Below are 19181 nucleotides of genomic sequence, written 5' to 3' on the forward strand. Positions count from 1 at the left end.
ACAAATACACAAAAAGATTTCACACATTCAACCTCATACTCTAGGTACTTTGAAGTAGACTTTTGTTGAATGAGGGAATACTCTTTTAAAGACCATTACAAAGAAACTGTGCATTTCTTAGGACCAGGCATGAGTCAGATCTCTGAAAATATAAGTGATGTGGAGAGTGATTTCCAGGCTCTTCCTCCAGCTGGTCTGGAGTGGTGGATACAGGAAGGTGAGCCCCTTCTATAGAAGCTGACACACTGGATCCACCAGCGTGTTAATGATAACATTGTTTTCTTCTTCAGCTGTAACATGTGGAAGAGGCCCTAGCAGCAGAATTTGAAGAAATCTGAGATTCCTCTGTAAGATCCAGACAAGATTCCACTACAAGATCCAAACTACCTACTTTATCAGGTAGTTTATATTTAAGATTAAAAATCATGTAATATGTTTTATAGGACTCCAATGTGTTATTTCCTTAAAACAAGTGTGGAAGTTAGGAAGAGTAGAAACAAATTCAGATGGCAAGGTACTCCTATGCGCTTTTGTGTTTAACAGACACTGAGCATCGATCAGAAAGGATTTAAGGAATGTTAACACATTTAAAATAAACAGATGAGGAAAACTGGACAAGGTAGATTTTGGAAGTAGCTGTTAGCCAGATTTTTTTAAAAATTGGAAGTTCTTTAATAGTTTTAATCATAAACATTAACCCACTGATTCTACTGTAGTGTCTGATCAACTAGGAGTATACCTTCTATCAAATCAATATTTTTGAAGGTTGTAAGAAAATATGGTTAATGAATCTATGATAGTGATGCATTATTTAAAAGAACTTATAAAAAGCCATAATTCATGTTTATCTTTGTAATCCTAGGGCCAGCTCAGTGCCTGGTACCTAGAAGACCCTAAATAAATGCCTGTTAAACAAGTGGTTAGACACCGGAGCTCAGTAACAATTTCCCAAATCTAGGAACCAATTTCTTATGTAGATGAGAGACTTGTTTCAACTAGATGCCTAAAGAAATGAATATGCTTAAACTACAATAAAAGATTTAAAATTAAGATCATGGCTTAGCAATATTTGCCCTCAGGCACCACAAAGAATACTCCCACCCAATCCAACTGCCAACACACACACACACACACACACACACACACACACACACACACACACACACACACACACACACCCCTCCCACTTTACCTCCTTCCCAGGGTTTCCACTTAAGTCTTTAATTAATTTATTTTTAATGGATAGAGGACACTGGCAGTGCCTTTTAGCTTAAGAAACCCCCCACCAACTAAAAGCAGCACCTCCAGTCATGCTTTCCTCTGTCACTGCCCCAAATGTACCCCCGTCAGATCATGAATCCTCTTCGGTGCTCACCCCAAAACTGCTCTTCTCTAGTCTCTCTTCCCTGACTCAACCTCACACTCCTCCCCTTTTTCCCAGACAGCGCTCCCTGGAACCCCTGTTAGAAGGCTTGTTTTGAAGTCATTTCTGCATAACCAGCAATGTATTTGCTAAAAGAATATTTCTGAGGGGCTCGGGAAGAGGATGAGGGAGTGGTTAGAGCCAGTGGTACAGGATAATTGCTCTCGACCATTTCTTATAGCTGTTAACAAACTCCTGGTCACTCTCCTTTAACTTTTATTTTTTATGACTTTGGTGTCTTGGTCTCCACACCGAGTTCCGCCACCACTGTTGGAGACTTCACTGTTCCCACGGCCCGTGTATCCCAGCCTTTTAGAAGGGTGTCTCCTCATCTTCCCCACCACCCCTGTGAGTGCACCCTGGGCTGTGTCAGACCTAAAACTGCTCCACCTCTGAAATAGGCATCCTGTTCTCTGAACACTGCCTATCCTTTGGGGTCATTTATCCAATTACGCTTAATACATCAAATTTTCAACCTTCAATAGGTTCATGGAGCGATTTTATCCTTCTTGTTCTCTATCAGCTTTTTCCTGCCTTGACTTATTTTCTACCCACCTTAGATTCCACACCCTCCTACTCTCACTCAAAGACTAAAACCCTTTCCCCCCTGGGGCACTTACCCTGGTTCACTACAAACCCATCGATTCCTCTATCTAGCCTGTGACAAAAGGACAGGACCTTAATGTGCTTTGGATCCCACCGTCTCCGACTTCCTGGTGACCTAATTTTATCAGTTATCTCCCCCTCTCTAGTCTTTCTTGAACCCTTCCTTCTTTGCTGGCTCTTTCTCATTACTATTTAAATATGCTCCTAGATTTTCCATCCAAAACAAAACTATTTCTCAATTCAAGCACTGCTTTAACTTCTACCTTACATCTCTCCTCTCTTTCCCATCAAATTATTGGAGCAGTGTCTGCACGTACTGACTGGATTTTCTCACCTCTAGTGCTCTGCGCTCTGTTGCCTCCTATACTGTTCCACTGAAACAGTCTGGGTTAAGATCACCAATGACATAGGCATCATTAACTTCATCTGCTAATTACAGTCTTGACTCCCCTAGAGTGTCTGACAGAGTTGACCACTTCCGCCGTCCCTTGGATTCTGGAGTCCTGTCATCTTTGGCCACTTCCTTCAATCTCATTTGTAGGTTTCTTTCCCTCCCATTACACTGGAGTTTCTCAGGGTTGATCCTTTGCCCTCTGCTTTTCACACACTATATAACCTCTCTGGATGATCTCTGCCATACTTGTGGTTTCAGACATTTATATGCCAAATATTCAATCACTTAATGGATCTGAAAATCTCACAAACACAAACTCCAAATGTCCGAAACTGAACTCTCCTTGTGTACCAAATCTGGTTCTCCAATATTCCCTGTGTCCATAAAGGGTACTGCCACCTGCCCGGGTCAGGTTCCCATGCCAGAAACCAAGATGTCATTCTTCAGTCCTCCATCTTCGATATCCAAGTCCTGTAGACAATACTACCTACAAATCTGTTGAATCAGTCCTCATCTCTTCACTCCTTGCTGCCATCATCTTGGTCCAGGTCATCAGCTCATGTTTGTGTCATTGCAGAAGTTATCTAAATTGTATTCCAACTTCCGATTTTGCTCTCCTCCCATCCAAGTCAATCTCCACATGGTAGCTATTGCGTCCTTCTAAAAATCTCATTGTTTTACTTGCTGCTTAAGACCCTCTAATGGTTTTCTCTTGCTTTTAAGAAAAAGGTATACAAGGCTCTCATCTCTTCTCTCTCTCAAAAACTCAACATTTCAGCAATATTGTACACTTGATACAGTGCTTTTTCACATATTTCTCAACTCCAAACCTTTCTATTTATCTTTCTATTTCTATTTAATAAAATATGGTGTGTATACCACCCCCATCAGTATCACCTGGGATATCTGAATCACTTATAAACTGTGCTTGTTTGTCCATGTTTCCATTCACCCTTGCCATGTGGGTACATATTTAAACACAAATAGAATAATTAGAACACATGTTTTGTATTCTACGCTTTTTCCGTTACATTAAAAGGTATTTTCTGATTAAACAAAGTCCTTGTAAATACGTTTACAGTTGCGTACAAAACTGAAACTGATCAGCTGATCAACAGCGATGCAGTAAAGGAAAATGCCTCAATTACTCACCATAATGTTTCATGATTTTTTTTTTTTTTTTTTTTTTGCGATACGTGGGCCTCTTACTGTTGTGGCCTCTCCCGTTGCGGAGCACAGGCTCCAGACGCGCAGGCTCAGCGGCCATGGCTCACGGGCCCAGCCGCTCCGCAGCATGTGGGATCCTCCCGGACCGGGGCACGAACCCGTGTCCCCTGCATCAGCAGGCGGACTCTCAACCACTGCGCAACCAGGGAAGCCCTCATGATTTTTTTAAAGACAAATACCCATGTATTAGATTTTTCAGCAACAACTCAGTAGATTAATAAATCTACTGAAGAGGGGTTATCACATTGTTTATTACATCTCACCAAAATCTGCATTCAACTTTTCTAAGAATGCATCACAGTTCTACATCTTTACATGGTATTATTTTCAGTAATATGTCATTTGGCAGAAGTCTAATTATATGTTGAATTGTGTACTAAAGGGTTCTTCTTGATAGAGTATTTTTTTTCCCTGAGTATGAATTTTCTTATATAAAATCCAGATGAAGGCATTTCTACATTGACTTGAGGCTTAAGGAACTCCCAAGTGTGAGAACTTTAAGGCTGACTAAGGTGAGATCATTTCATTCATGACACTGAGAGTGTCTGATACAGTAGAAGTCCTCACGTGCCCTGGAGTGCTGCTCTATGAGTAATGGGTTTCCCATGTTTATTTCATTGAATTGCGTCTCCAGCATGAATTGTCTGGTATTTCCCAAATGGCTTCCTCCTCCTGGTAAAGACTTGCTGTGTCCCTTCCTGTTTGAGTTTTCTGTGCAGACCAAGGCCTGAGAGATGGCTGAAGGCTGCAGCATTTCTCCCCTGCGTGAACTCTCTGGTGTCTATAAGGGTTAGAGCTGGGACTGAAGGTTCCTTCAAATTCATTACGTCTCTAGGGTTCCTCTCCAGTGTATGCCGTTGTATGGCTAAGGTTAGAGCATCAACTAAAGGCTTTACCACATAGATGATATTCTTACGGCTTCTCTGCAGTGTGATTCACTTGTGTCATTTGAAGGATGAATTATTACTGGAGGCATTTCCATAATGATTGCAAAGGGTTTGTCTCTGGTGTGAACAAAAGGTAGCTCTCTGGCTAAAGTGTTTCCCACATTCGTTACATTTACGGGGCTTCTCTCCAGTGTGCGTTAACACTTGTTCAGTCAATGTGGAGCTGTGAGTGAATATTTCCCCATTCTCACTATATTCAGAGAACTCCTCTCCAGTGTGAAATCTCTGCTACTGAGGAGATGAGAGGCTGTTAAAGGTCTGTCCACATCCATTCATCTATTCATTCTGCTACATATGAATTTTATGCTCATTCCTTCATTGATAACCTCTAGTTAAAGTCTTTGCCCCCCTGGTTACTTTTACAGGGTGTGTGACTCTCCTGCAGGTACAGAAGTTTTCTCCTTTGCAGCATGTCCACTGTACAGTTATCTGAGTAATTTTGAGGCCTTCATTATGTTTCAAGCACTTGATGTTTGAACATATTTATGCAAATGTCCTCTTGTAAGAACCCAGACTATGGTTGTGAGCTCAGGTTACTCCTTTCTTCCCCAGATTCAAACTACCCAAACCTTTCTGCTGAGACAGCACACTTTCACCTCAAACCGAAGTCATGAGATCGTTCTGCATTCCTCAGTTACCCCACTTGCGGATCAGTTCTAATGTAGAGAAACAGACCTCACCCTCACGAACTTACCGTGACATTAGATGGCTCCTTCCTGCAGATATTCTGCAGGGAAGTTATGTCCTAGTTTTTAAGACTTTCCAGCCTAGACGCTGGCCTTGGGGAAATCTTCTCCCTCCCCCACCTCAGCTCTTCCCCTTGAACCAACTGGGAAGTCACATCTGATTTCAGAGCTCACACCCAAGGGAGAGCCAATGACTGGTGTTTTCTAGCATCATGTCTCTGCACGGCTTCCCCTGAGATGGGTCCAGCAGGCCCATTCTTTCTGAGTCAAGTCCACAGCCATGTCCTCAAAGGTCATCATTTCCTGTGGCTGCAATGCCAAGAACCCAGCTGCCACCTGCCTTCCTCTGTTTTCTTACTCAGGGACAGCCTGAGCACTAAGCCGGCAGAGCAGAACTCAACGGACAGAAACCTGAGTGAGTCACATTGATAGTGAGGTTGCTGTCATCACGCTCTGCAGCGCAGAGCTTCTCTCTCTCTAGAAAAAGGACAGGAATCCATATTTTTAACAAGCCCCCCACACCCAAGAAAGTCTTAAAGATTTAAACCATTGGGTTTAAATTCTAATTTCCTTAGAATCTCAGGTTACCTATCAAAACCTCAGGAAGGCCTTTCTTAGCCCCCGGTCCAGGTTGCAGTCCCAGTTTTATTTTCTCATAAATCTCTGTGATTTTATTTCCATTACACTCATCCCACATTATCGCTTTACTTGTTCAGTGCCTGCCTTCTCCACTAGACTACAGAATTCCTGGTGGCAAGGACAGGATCTGTTTTTCTTCTCACTGTATCCCAAGCCTCTGGCAGAGCATCACCATATTTGCAAGATAAATGAATAAAGGTAATTTTTTTCACTCACTCAAACACATTCAAAAACATAGATTTATTTGATCTGAAAGAGTCAGAAAATATTATGTTTTGATTAAATACATCAATGCTCTATGCTACAGAGATAAATAAGAGAGAGACTCATTTATATTAAATCATTATGCTCTAAGCATTTGGGTAATGATTTATCAAACATCAACTTTACTAGACTGCATACTGATTAAAAATAACTGATCCCAAACTGATTCTACATCATCAGTTATTTTAAGAAAATTAATTACAAGGAAGGCTAAGAAATTTCTTTAAGGTATTTTTAAGATCAACTTAAAGTATACAGCTAAGGCCATTACATACTGAGAAAGCTTAAGAAATAATATATTTCGAATGCAGATGAATAGAAGGTAGGAGACAAAAGAGTAGAAACAGGAGGGTGTAAACAGAATAACATTGCCTGCCTATAATTCACGAAATGTCTGTTCAGACAGTGGGAAAGTCCACTCTGTCCACTCTGAAATGGCTTTATTGATTGTTTTTTAATGTATAGGAAGAATTAATTCTCCAGGCATGGAGAACACAGATGAGTTAATGCATAAGATATACATTTAAACCAGAAAGAAATAGGCAAATATGAATTTCTAACAAATGAGACCCTGGACAACACTGCTGGATTTTGGTAAGTGATCCAGCCACCCCTCTGAGTTGTAGCATCCCTAGAACAGGAAGACAGGTGAAGAGTTGTGGACTAACTATACTTTCTAAACTTACCTGAAAACACGATGTCTTAATTAAGATAATCAAATATGAGGTCTTAATTAAGATAGCACATTTAAAGTAGAATTAGGATTTTAGGAGATTCCTTGGTGGTCTAGTGGTCAGGACTTGGCATTCTCACTGCCAGGGCCCTGGGTTCGATCCCTGGTTGGGGAACTAAGAATCCACAAGCTGTGTGGTGCAGCCAAAAAAAAAAAAAAAAAAAATTAGGATTTTATTATTAAGAGTGGTTACTAAGGAGAGTGATGATTCTCAGTCTATAGAACAGGTTGGAAATGCAGCCCAGGACTTAAACTACAGGTAATTTCAAAGACAGCTACACACCTTGCTAAATATAAAGAAGTTCTTTACTTCCTGCCCTCCCAGAGGCATCTTCTCCCTGTGGTTGTTTCTGATACATTGTATTTACTGTCCAATAAGAGTCTGTTTGCCTTAGAAGAGTGATTAATGTCACTTCAAAATATTATAACAATTTTAAAAGTATTTTTCTTTACCGGATTAGCACATCCCTCATTGTAGCACAACATACCACACAATGCTTTTTATATTTGTGCCTTCTCAGTGTGCTCTGAGTCAATAACTTGGACTCTTCCTCCAGGCAAACAATTTTCAGGCTGCCAGCGTTGTTGTTATTTCACTCAGTGATCATTCTCACACTGCCTTAGACACAGGACTCCCTTTAATTTTAAAAGAAGAAATGTTTCTCAGGAGCTGACATTACCTATCTAGGGTCAAGAAAAGTCCACATGAATAATAAAATACTGTAATTTCAGATTCTGAAACTGTAAAGTGGCTTATGTGCATGAATCTGGGCTCTAGAGGCCCAAGGGCTGACATTCCCGATATTAAGTGCAGTATGATGAGCTCCAAGCTCCTTGATAAGGACAGAAGTCACGTTCACAAATGACTGCAATGCCAGGAAGAGGGTACGAGTGCCACAGAAAGAAGCACAAATGTTATGCAAGTTCACAGGAGGGAGAGAAAAGCGATGGCTGGGCTGCCTTCGCTGTAATGAGTGCCAATGCTAGATATTTTGGAAATAAACAAGTGGGTCAGCAAAATCACTAACGGGATACACTTCAACCTCGAAAACCTTTACAGAGAGAGTGGGTACTATAGATAACTTGCCTCATTCGATTTTCTAACTGAAAAAGAAATTGAGATATTCCTGACAGTACATTAACCACTTGAAAAAAAACTGCTAGGAATACAAATCACTGGAAAAAATAAGTAATGCGGGAAATATTTGCTAAGGCTGTTGTGCTTATTACATAAATAGTTCCACACTGCTCAGCTTTCTTAGTTACATTTATTACCGGTTCTATTTATTATTACTATTAGCACTTTTATTGAGTTTTCCTACCAGTACTTACTGAGTCCTTGCTATACGCCAGGCAGTACATTTGGCACTAGGAAGAGAGTGATGAATGAAACACACCTGGTTGCTACTTTCATGAACCAACCACACAAATAACTATATAATCACAACTGTGCTAAATGGCATGAAGGAAAAGTATGAGGTACTTTCTTGCCTGGGAGTGTCAAGGAAATCTTTCCTGAAGAAATGACATTGATGGTGAGGCTTGAAGGATGAGTAGGAATAAAGCTGGTGAAGGGAATGGAGGGTTTGTAGGGGAATGTTTCCAAAAGGGGGAACACTGTGCCCCAAGGGCTCAAGGCGGGAAAGAACACAGTGTAGAGGGGGGGAGAGAGGGGAACATATGAAGCTTAAGAGATTGGGAGGAGCTAGATCAGAGCCCTGACGGGCATGCTAAAAATTTTGAACTTCATCCTAAAAGCAAAAGGTTTTCAAGCAGGGAAGTGACATGCGAAGGTTATGTTTAATCTGTGGCTTTGGCTGATATTGGGAGCCAAGAATGACTGGGCAGGGGGCAAGGAGCTGTGAGACCAGTTGGGAGGCTCTCATGATCGTAGCTCAGGTGAAAGAGGGTGGTGCCCTGCTTGGAGTGGTAGGTGGAGAGAGAGAGAGAGAGGGAGAGAGAGAGAGAGAGAGAGAGAGAGCGAGCAGTTGGATGTCTCAAGGCATGTATTAGAAGAACTACGAGAGAGCTTCCCTGGTGGTGCAGTGGTTAAGAATCTTCCTGCCAATGTAGGGGACACAGGTTCGAGCCCTGGTCCGCAAAGATCCCTCATGCCACGGAGCAACTAAGCCCGTGCGCCACAACTACTGAGCCTGTGCTCTAGAGCCCCTGAGCCACAATTACTGAGCCCGCATGCTGCAACTACTGAAGCCTGCACGCCTAGAGCCGGTGCTCCGCAAAAAGAGAAGCCACTGCGATGAGAAGCCCGTGCACCACAACGAAGAGTAGCCCCCCGCTCGCTGCAACTAGACAAAACCCGCACGCAGCAACGAAGACCCAACACAGCCAAAAATAAGTAAATTTAAATAAATAAATTTAAAAAAAAAAAAGAAAGAAGAACTACGAGAACTTGGTGTCTGGGTAGACATCTGGGTTTGGGGGCTGAGGGATAAGGATGTGTCAAGGATCATTCCCAGCTTTTCTAATTGGGTGGGTGGAGGTGCTATTTACTAAGAGGGGCAGATGAAGGAAGAGCAGACGCAAAGGCCTGATGACTAGTTGAGTGTGAGATGTCTATGAGTCATCCAAGCAGAGATGTCAAGCAGGCTGTTGGATAATCAGGTCCAGACTCAGAGGAGAGGTCTAGAGACGCAAATTTGAGGACCCCTGGCAGGTACGTAGTATTTGAAGCCATGGAGGATAGGTTTGGCAGGTAGGGAGAAGGAAAGGGGAGAGAAGACTTAGGGACCAAGGATCAAACCCTGAAGCTGGTAAATATTAGACCGCCTGTGAGAGCACTGAATGTCATGCATAAACATCTGCATATCAAACCAGGTACCTCACTATCGTATTGTATTTTAATCTCCTATTCTAGTAAGAATGCATAGACACTCAGTTTAAAAGGACTGCATGTAACCCAAACTGGCATCGTTCGGGAGAGATGTAAAAGACAGTAGGGTCCCAACCACTAACACGGAGCAAGCAACGAGAGGGACAAAATCTGTTTCCTGCTGAAAAAGTTACACAAACTGTCTTTTAGATAAAGAGTGCTGTTTCGTATTTCCTATTCACCAATGGAGCCAACCAGGGATTAGAGTTAGAAGGATAATGAACCCCGTAGGAAATCCCAAACACAGAAGCAGGCCAAGCCCTTGCGCAGGTGGCTGCTGCTGAGCCCTGTATACAGACACAGGCATCCCTGAACCTGGAAGGTCCTGCGCAGGTCTTGTTTCACTTCTCCTTTCCAGACTTATTTCCCATGACTGCCCTGAATAGTCCTTCCACTCCAGGCAAACAAACCTTTGCTTCTCCACCTCTGTGTTTCTGTTCACCGCCCGTGACGTGCTTCGCCCACACCTCCACGTTATACAGGTCTTTCCAGGTCCACCTCTGATGCTAGCTGATCTCTTCCAGGTGAAAATAATTTCCCCCTTTTCAATATGTCCATAACCAATGATTTGTACCTCTCTGAGCACTTCATGCTTTCTACCCTGAGCTCCCTTTATTTGGATATATACCTTATGTTCCCTTCTAGGCTACAGGCTCCTAGAGGGCAGCGGGCATGTCTTACGTGTTTATGTTCCAGATCACAACAAACGCTGAAGCCTGTATTGCTCCAACAGCAGAGGAGGAGTACTTATTTCTGAGGTATTTCTATTCAGTTGCGATTCACAGGCTGATAATGTTTATGTGCTATGAGAAGGGAGCAGGAAAACATTTATTCATTTCCTTTTGTTCCCGCAATTCCAGTACACAGGAACACAGACTGAATTGTTAATGCTGTGAAACTCCTAAAACTTACAGCACGTCCAGAATTCTGAATTAGCGGGAAAAAGGCAAGAAGCAATGCGACACCTTCTTTTACGTTAATGGTGTTCAAAGATCAAGAAAATGTTAGTACATATTTTTAGTCCTCTTCACGGCCTTCGACAGACACAACGTGCTGTGCGCTGGGGACTGACAGTGGCAACTGCACAGAGCCTTCTCCTGCTGTAAGGCGGCAGCCTGTCTAGTTTGTTTGCTGCCTACCCCAGTTTAATCACCAGCTCCCCAGAATCATGCTGTCCTCCATCCTTCCTCGTGGGGCCCTTCCCACTCCCTGCTGTGTAACACCTAACATGCATCACAATGTTTTACCTGCTAGCCCACGATTTGTGTGCTCCTTAAAGATACAAGGGGTCTCCTGGGGAAGGGTTACCTATATCAATTTTTTTGTTTGTTTGTTAGTTTGTTTGTTGCAGTACGCGGGCCCCTCACTGTTGTGGCCTCTCCCATTGCGGAGCACAGGCTCCGGACGCACAGGCTCAGCGGCCATGGCTCACGGGCCCAGCCGCTCCGCGGCATGTGGGATCTTCCCAGACCAGGGCACGAACCTGCGTCCCCTGCATCGGCAGGTGGACTCTCAACCACTGCGCCACCAGGGAAGCCCCCTATAGCAATTTTTAAAACGTCATAGTACATGTTAAATCCAAGTCAATATGTTTTAGGATAGCAAAAACCTCCAGATGTATCTAAGCCAGTTGTTCATATTTGAGGCTGGAATCGTACTAATAAAATAAACAGTGCTCCTTGTCACCGTATGGACTTACCTCTTTGGTAACACAAGGAAGCAACACTGCCATATTACAGAACTTCACAGCAGCATCTGTTTGTTCAAGATCAATATAACACTAGAAATGAAAAAATAATCAATATGAAGCTTAATCACATTTTTGTGTAATGAAGTCAAAGTGATCTTAAAACTGTGGTCTTCATTACCTTGGCCAAGAACATGTAATTGGACTTAGAAAACCCAGGGTGTAGTTCTTCGACCTGATTTTCAGAGAAAACAGAAAAGAGAATAACAGGGAAATACTAAAACAATAAGTAAAGTAGATATATTTCAATAAATCAGACATTAACCAAATTGCCCTAAGAATTTAGGGTGGTTGTGTCACATGTGAATCATTTTATTAGCTCAAGTATCCTTTGGGTAGAAATATAGCTTTTGAGCTTATCCATTAAAATAGAATTATTATTGTGGTCATAAAGTTTACAAAGCAATGAGATACTTTAAGATTTTGTATAACCTTTGTTATACAAAACAAAGGTATAACCATCCTTTGTATAACCATCTTCCTCACTTCCCCTTCTCTATCTTTTGTGTTTTTTTCTTTCAGGGACAAAACAACTGGTGATACACTCTCCCCAGGACAAGTCCCTACAATCTCTTTGGGAAGCATGAGTAGAACGTGACTGACATCACATGGCAAGCATCTTCCACTACATTAATATTTGATTTCTTATGATCTCAACACACTCCATATGAGCTGAATAATAACTGAGGTCCATCACATCAAGTTCTTTCAAAGAAAATGCAGATGCTTAAAATAACTAGTCCAAGTAGCAGACCTCCTTGCAGATTTTAATAAGTGGGTATTATAAAGGTACTTTACCCCTCATCTACTAATGTCTTACGTACCAGTTCCTTTTCTCTATCTCTCGTAAATAAGAATTCCGCCAGGTATATGGTGTTGCTACTAGAGAGCTCTTCTTAGAACCTAAGTCAATCTTTGCATCGGAGCCAGGTTTTGCTGTTGTAAAGGTCTATGCAAGGAAGCTCCCAACCCGACCCGGCCCCCAACACAGAGGGACACAGAACCCAAAAGAAGGATACTTTAAAAAATTTATAAAAATATGCTTGTTTTACAACACACTAACAATCCAGACATTTCCAAAATTAAAAAGTGAAAGTTTCTCGATTAGAATCTTATTCTCAATTACGATCTCAGCCCCCAGGGGTAACCACTACCAACAGTTTGACAAATGCATCCTACAGACATTTTACCAAGCAGAGTAACCTGCCCCCTCCAAAGGGAACTGATTTTTGAAAAAAAACTTTTTAATGGGACCATTTCCTACATATTGGTCCAAAACTTTTTCCCCACAACATACCACAGATACATTTTTGTGTTCACATACAAGATCTCCCTCATGGTTTCTAAGAGCTGCATTTCATACTACACATATACCATAATTAAATTAAGCATTCTCCCTTAGACATTTAGACTTATTTTTCACTATTACTAATAATGATCAGCGAACATACTTGTTCCTATATGCTTGTGTGCATGTGATTACATGTGTAGGAGAGATTCCCAGAAGTTGAATTGCTGCTGAGTCAAAGGATACGTACATTTTAAGGATGGATACGAATGGAGGGGAAAGCAAGACCCAGGGTGCTGAGGAGGGTTCCAACACCTTACAGGAGCACATCCCTTGTAAAGGCCATTTACTCTCTACAGAACCCCAAAGAGAAGGGTCCTGGGAGGAAGAGGAGGACAAAATCTCTTGGGTTGGGAAGCCCGACTGGGTGTACCTCTTTCAGAGGAACAGTGTGTGGATCTGGCCTAGAACCTGCTAGTGAAACAGCAAGGCTGTGGACAGACTGAAGGAAGTCCAGTCCTGGCCAGAGTCTTGAAAGTCCTATAGAGCCATCCATGGTGCTGATGGGCTCTGGTCCTCCCACTTCCTCTCTACTTGTCCGGTTATTTCCATTGTAACTCTCTGAGTTTACTAAGTGCATTTCTCGAGCCACACTAATACAATTTTTGTATATTTACAAAATAAATAAGTCACAGGTATGAAATGTATGGTGTGGGGAATATAGTTAATAATTATGTAATATCTTTGTATGGTGACAGATGGTAACTAGACTTAACGTGGTGATCATTTTGAAACGTATAGAAATATCGAATCACTATGTTGTGCACCAGGAACTAACATAGTGTAGCAAGTCAATTATGCTTCAAAAACAAACAAACAAACTCATAGAAAAAGAGATCAGATCTGTGGTTACCAGAGGTGGGGGTGAGGGTGTTGGGAGGGGAGAGGAATTGGATGAAGGCAGCCAAAAGTTATAACTTCCAGTTATAAGAGAGATAGTACTAGGGATGTAATGTGCAACAGGATCAATATAATGAACACTGCTTATGTTATATATGAAAGCTAAGACAGTAAATCTTGTGTTCTCATCACAAGGAAAATATTTTTTTTCTATTTCTTTAATTTTGTGTCTACATGAGATGATTGATGTTCACTAAACTTACTGTGATAATCATTTCGTGATGTATGTAAGTCACATCATTACGCTGTACACCTTAAACTTATACAGTGCTGCATGCCAATTATACTGAAATATAAGTGGAAGAAAAAAAAAGGACCTAGAGTAAACTTTATTCGATTGTACCTTCTATGTCCAGTAGTTGCCCCAGTTCTGAACAAATCCTATCTAGATAACTTGCCCCAACATATGCACACAGCAGCTTCTTATTTCTTTAATGTTGGAGTTTTAATTCTGCATATACACCTTAACACTTATGTCAAATTAACCAGAATGATCATAAATCAGAACATCTCTTTTTGTACTCATGGTTAAAAAAAAAAAAAAGTCCAAAGGAACATAGGCAGGCTACTAACAACACCTAAGTCCTAAAACGGAGCAGATCCTGACCTTTGCCAAAGGCCTTAGCTGAGTAACAAGGAAGGTAGTGTTACTCAACAGAATGTTCTGATTAAGGGGCAGTTTCTAGCTATGCTCTTATAACTCTATCACAACACCTGGCAGAGAATACTGTACCTGTTTACTTCGTGTTGGTTGTCCAAGTTCCCTGGAGGCAGGAGCTGTGTTGGTCATTTCTGTGTTCCCTTCATTTGGACTAGGTATGTGCTTAATAAACATTGCTGAATAAATTAGCTTTGTTTTTAAAACACCTCATAACCTCGTGCAGCAGCCCTCTGTCATATCAAGGCACAGAAGACAGCTCTGCAGCTGGTGGAACCACTAAGGAAGACTCAGGGATCATGTGACTGCAAACAGTGAGTGACATCAGGGTAGCCAACATTGCCCCACCTGTCATTTACTACACACACTGATCCAGTGGTTCTTAACCATGCCATGGGCTGCACATGAAGGACCTTGAGAACTTTAAAAACGCTGATCAAGCTTTAAAAACCCTCACCATATGACCCCACAATTCCACTCCTAGGTATTTATCCAAGAAAATTTAAAACATGTCTACACAAAAGCTTGCAAATGAATGTTCACAGAAGCTTTATTCATAACAGCCCCAAGCCGGGAACAATGAAAACATCCACCAGTAGGTAAATGCATGAGCAAATTGTGGTATATCCATATGATAGAACATTACTAGGCAAACAAAAAGAACTACAGATACCCTCAATAGAATGACTGCAGCTCAAAACATTACGCTGAGCAAAAGAAGCCAGACACACACAAAGTACAAACTCTAAGATTCCATTAATAGGAAATTTTCGAATAGGCAAAACTAAGCTATAGTGACAGAAAACAGAGCAGTGGTTGCCTGGGGCACGAGGCAGGGGTAACTGACAGCAAAGGGGCAAGGACAGCTCTTGAGGGCGACGGAAATGTTCTATATCTTGAAATGGAGATGGATATGCGAGTATACCAATTTGTCAAATTTCACTGAACTACACAGAAAATGGGTAAATTTGATTGTATATAAACTATACCTTAATATATTCAGAGATTCTGAAATAATTAGTCTGGGTTGTGGCCCGGGCTGGCATTTTTTAAAGCTCTCCAGATGATTCTAAGGTATAGACAAGGTTAAAAACCACTGACCGAGAGAATCATGCCATAATTTTGGATGAGGTGGGAAGCATGCTATAGCTTGAAAAAATTCCAGCAGGGGATTCACAGATGACTCCTGGTCTAAAACCACCTCCCTAGATGCTTTGAGACTGTGGAGGACCAGATTTCACCTGTTATATGAGCAAACTAATAACAACATTTATTTTCAGTTAGTGCATTTAATGTGCTAGACCCTGGGCCAAGAAAATTACATGCATTATTTTATGTAATTTTCACAAAAACCAGATAAAGGAGGTATTATTATGCATGCCTACTTTACAGATGAAAAATTTATGACTGGGAGAAATAAACATGCCCATGTCATACATATAGGAAAAGGTTCGGGTCTCAAACTGTCTGATTCCAAAGCCAGTGCTCTTGATCTCTACAGGACTGAACTGGATGGCTCTGGGGACTCATTCCTGTGAACCCTCTTTGGAGGCATGGAGTGGGTGCAGAAGTTCTACAGTCTGGGTTCCAATGACGTGACTCCCTATTGGGACCAGGGGGTTGCAGACTCTCTTGGGGTGTGGGATCCAAGGTATGCGCTGCTTCCTTTTCCACTCCTCTCCGTCCTAGATTTCTTAGTTCCTCCACGCCTTAGTCTCCTCATACCCTCAGGTGTTGCAGTAAATACGGGGAGAAGCATTCCTGATGCCTTCTCGCCCTCTTGACAAACACCATGGAATGCATTTCAGACAATCTAAGTCATAACTAAATGGGGAGGTCGCAAAGATGGTCTGCCAAGGTATTTACATTTTAATGAAGTTAAAACTCTGTGAGCTTTTATTGAGCACTTATGAGTTGCTGGGCATTCTCTAAGCAATTTGCTTGTATTAACTCATTTAATCTTCACAACAACACTATGAAGGGTTGTTCACAACAACTTCACAACAACTATAACCTCCATGTTATTGATTAAATTGAGAGAGAGAGAGATTAAGTACTTGCTCAGTGTTAATCAGCCAGTAAGAAGTAGAACTGGGATTTAACCAGGTGCTCTGGTTCTAGAGTTTGCAATCTTACCCTACATTATTGTGCCTCTTACTACTTTTATCTGTGTAATACTTCAGGTGCATAAGCACCTTAAGAACTTTCGTGCAGTGTCCTGAAAACCTGACCCTCCAGTTATAACTTTGATACTATGAAAAAATGGGTTTCAAATTCAAATAAATTTTTTGCTAATGAACATAGCACCTTTTATAAATCATTTATCTTAAATGCACCATGATCTCTATTCTTGTAAAATTTAACATGGGAGAACTAATTCTCAATGGTAGAAAAAAGGTGAAGTGATGATAATGCACTCCTATTTTTGACCTGCCATTGTGTGACACTGGAAGAAATTACATTCCTGAGGTCTTGTTTTGTTATAAAACAAAAAAGATCACACTAAATAAAAAATAAGAAACCTACAGCCCTTGTACTTGTATTCCCATACTTTTTTCCATTGGGCTCATGCTTGATTTTAGAATACTTATTTTTTCACTGTTCAGAGAAGTGCAATGCAACATATTTGCCATCTTAGATTATATGATCTCTAAACTCTCTCTCAGTTCTACAAAATCAATCCCTAAAATATAACAAAAAATATTAGCCTGTACAATATGTTGGACAGTTACCAAAATCAGAGCCTGGTTTTGTCTACATTGTTACAAACCTGAAGTAGGCAGGTGGTGAAAGAAAAAAAATCTTAGTATCTATAAGATTCCATAATTGGTTCCAGAGAAAGATGAAGAGATTAGCCCAACAGGAAGTTGGTTAAATGGGTGGATGTATCACACATTTTCATGTGCGCATACACACACATTACTATTTAGAGTTTTATCAGCATAGCAATTGTACATTTTAAGACAGGAATGAAAATACTGGTTTGGTCTGATGCCCCACAAATGTTCCATAGAACTGTCTGCGATTCATAGAGTGACTTTTTAAATAACTCCCCTTCTTGGAAACTCTTAGTTCTTTAAGATGAAACTGGTTCTATATTAGGATAATGAGGAGTATTTAGGACCAAGTCTAATAATCAGGGCATGAACGCTTTTGCACATATTCACACGACCTGGAAAGCTACACTGGATTTGGCAGTAAGGGCTGCCACACCCAGGACCTAGGGAATAACTATGATCTAAGAAGTAGTTTGGACATGCCAAAATGAGGACTCAATCTGGGCTTACAGTTAGAAATCAACAAATGGAGAAGAGAAAGATTTCCTTGACAGCAAGAGTAGGAGAGCCTGGTGCAGATAGGAGCCAGTTTGACACTGAAATAATGGATAGACAAAATGTACCTTAAGGAAATTTTGCAAAGCTTCTTGTACAGTTGCAGATGGTATTTTCCCAAACAGAGTAGCAGCCATTTTTTTCTCAATCCAGCTCAGTTTTGAGACCTGCAAATATAGAGCAAATCACTCTTAGAAAGTTGTTCACCTTTTGAATGAATAATCTCTCCCCAGTTAGATGAGTGTGAGATATCACCTTTATGGTATTAATATTTTGCCTTCCTTTTTTCATAATTCTAACAAACTGTGAGCTCTAAAAGCATTGGTTACCAAACCAATTTGAAATACTCATAAGGTTTGTGTCCAATGAGGGAAAAACGGGGTGGGGGTGGGGATTAACGCTGATCCTCTTTGTTCATGTGCTTCTTGATCCTGAGATGACGCATAGTATTTCTTTGCACAGGGTGTAGTAGCTACAAGACCCTACCTTTGCTCTCTTGCCACCTTTTCCATGCTGCCAACCTGACCCAGAATGCAGCATCTCAGAAATGTAAACAAAACGGGGATCCTTAACCCACGAGGAGTGTACAGTGAGGGCCCGGCATAAATATTTATAACTCAGGATAATTTTTTTTAAACCCGATGAACACCAAAATTAAACCTCATATTACCATTTGTTTTTTGCTTTCTTTTTAAATTTTTTCACTTTTCCCAAATATGAATAATAGATTTATAACATAAAAGATTAAAAGGATTCGGGGACTTCCCTGGTGGTACAGTGGTTAAGACTCCACACTTCCAATGCAGGGGGCCCAGCTTTGATTCCTGGTCAGGGAACTAGATCCCACATGCATGCCGCAACTAAGAGTTCTCATGCCACAACTAAGGACCTGGTGAACCACAACTGAGGAGCCCACCTGCCACAACTAAGGAGTCCAGGTGCTGCACCTAAGGAGCCAGCGAGCCGCAACTAAGGAGCACACGTGCTACAACTAAGAAGCTGGTGAGCCACAACTGAGGAGCCTGAGAGTTGCAACTAAGGAGCCTGCTGGCCACAACTAAGACCCAGTGCAACCAAATTAATTAATTAATTAAATATTTTTTAAAAAGATTCAGAAATGAATTCTTAAAAGGGTACTATGCTCTCCCAATGCCATCAAGTGTCTTCCTTCCTAATCCCATCTTCTAGGGTTCTAGGTAGCCATTAACCTCTATTTAAAAAAAATTATTCCATCAATATTTTATAATAACTATACATGGAGTGTAACCTTTAAAAATTGTGAATTACTATCTTGTACACCTGAAACTGACATAATATTGTACATCAACTTTAGCTCAATAAAAAAAGAAAAGAGGTACAAACTACTATATATAACATAAATAAGCTA

The 19181-nt window shown here is 41.1% G+C and overlaps 1 protein-coding gene across 5 annotated transcripts in view; it reads right to left on the reverse strand.

The window, feature by feature from the left end:
- Window positions 1–19181, reverse strand: part of RMDN2 (regulator of microtubule dynamics 2) — an 81272-nt gene that overhangs the window by 13198 nt on the left and 48893 nt on the right. For 3 of the 5 annotated variants that reach the window (XM_073791441.1, XM_073791440.1, XM_019942538.3), the window contains exons 8-10: window positions 17863–17961; window positions 11678–11731; window positions 11509–11589 (exon numbers count right to left, since the gene is read on the reverse strand). In XM_073791441.1, the coding sequence (XP_073647542.1) occupies window positions 11509–11589; window positions 11678–11731; window positions 17863–17961 (234 nt within the window). Of the gene's footprint in view, window positions 6080–6137; window positions 7556–11508; window positions 11590–11677; window positions 11732–17862; window positions 17962–19181 lie in introns of those variants that run through there. The other 2 variants (XM_073791443.1, XM_073791442.1) reach the window with 2 other exon arrangements.

This window comes from Tursiops truncatus, chromosome 14, assembly GCF_011762595.2.
Source record: "Tursiops truncatus isolate mTurTru1 chromosome 14, mTurTru1.mat.Y, whole genome shotgun sequence".
In the NCBI taxonomy this organism is placed as follows: Eukaryota; Metazoa; Chordata; class Mammalia; order Artiodactyla; family Delphinidae; genus Tursiops; species Tursiops truncatus.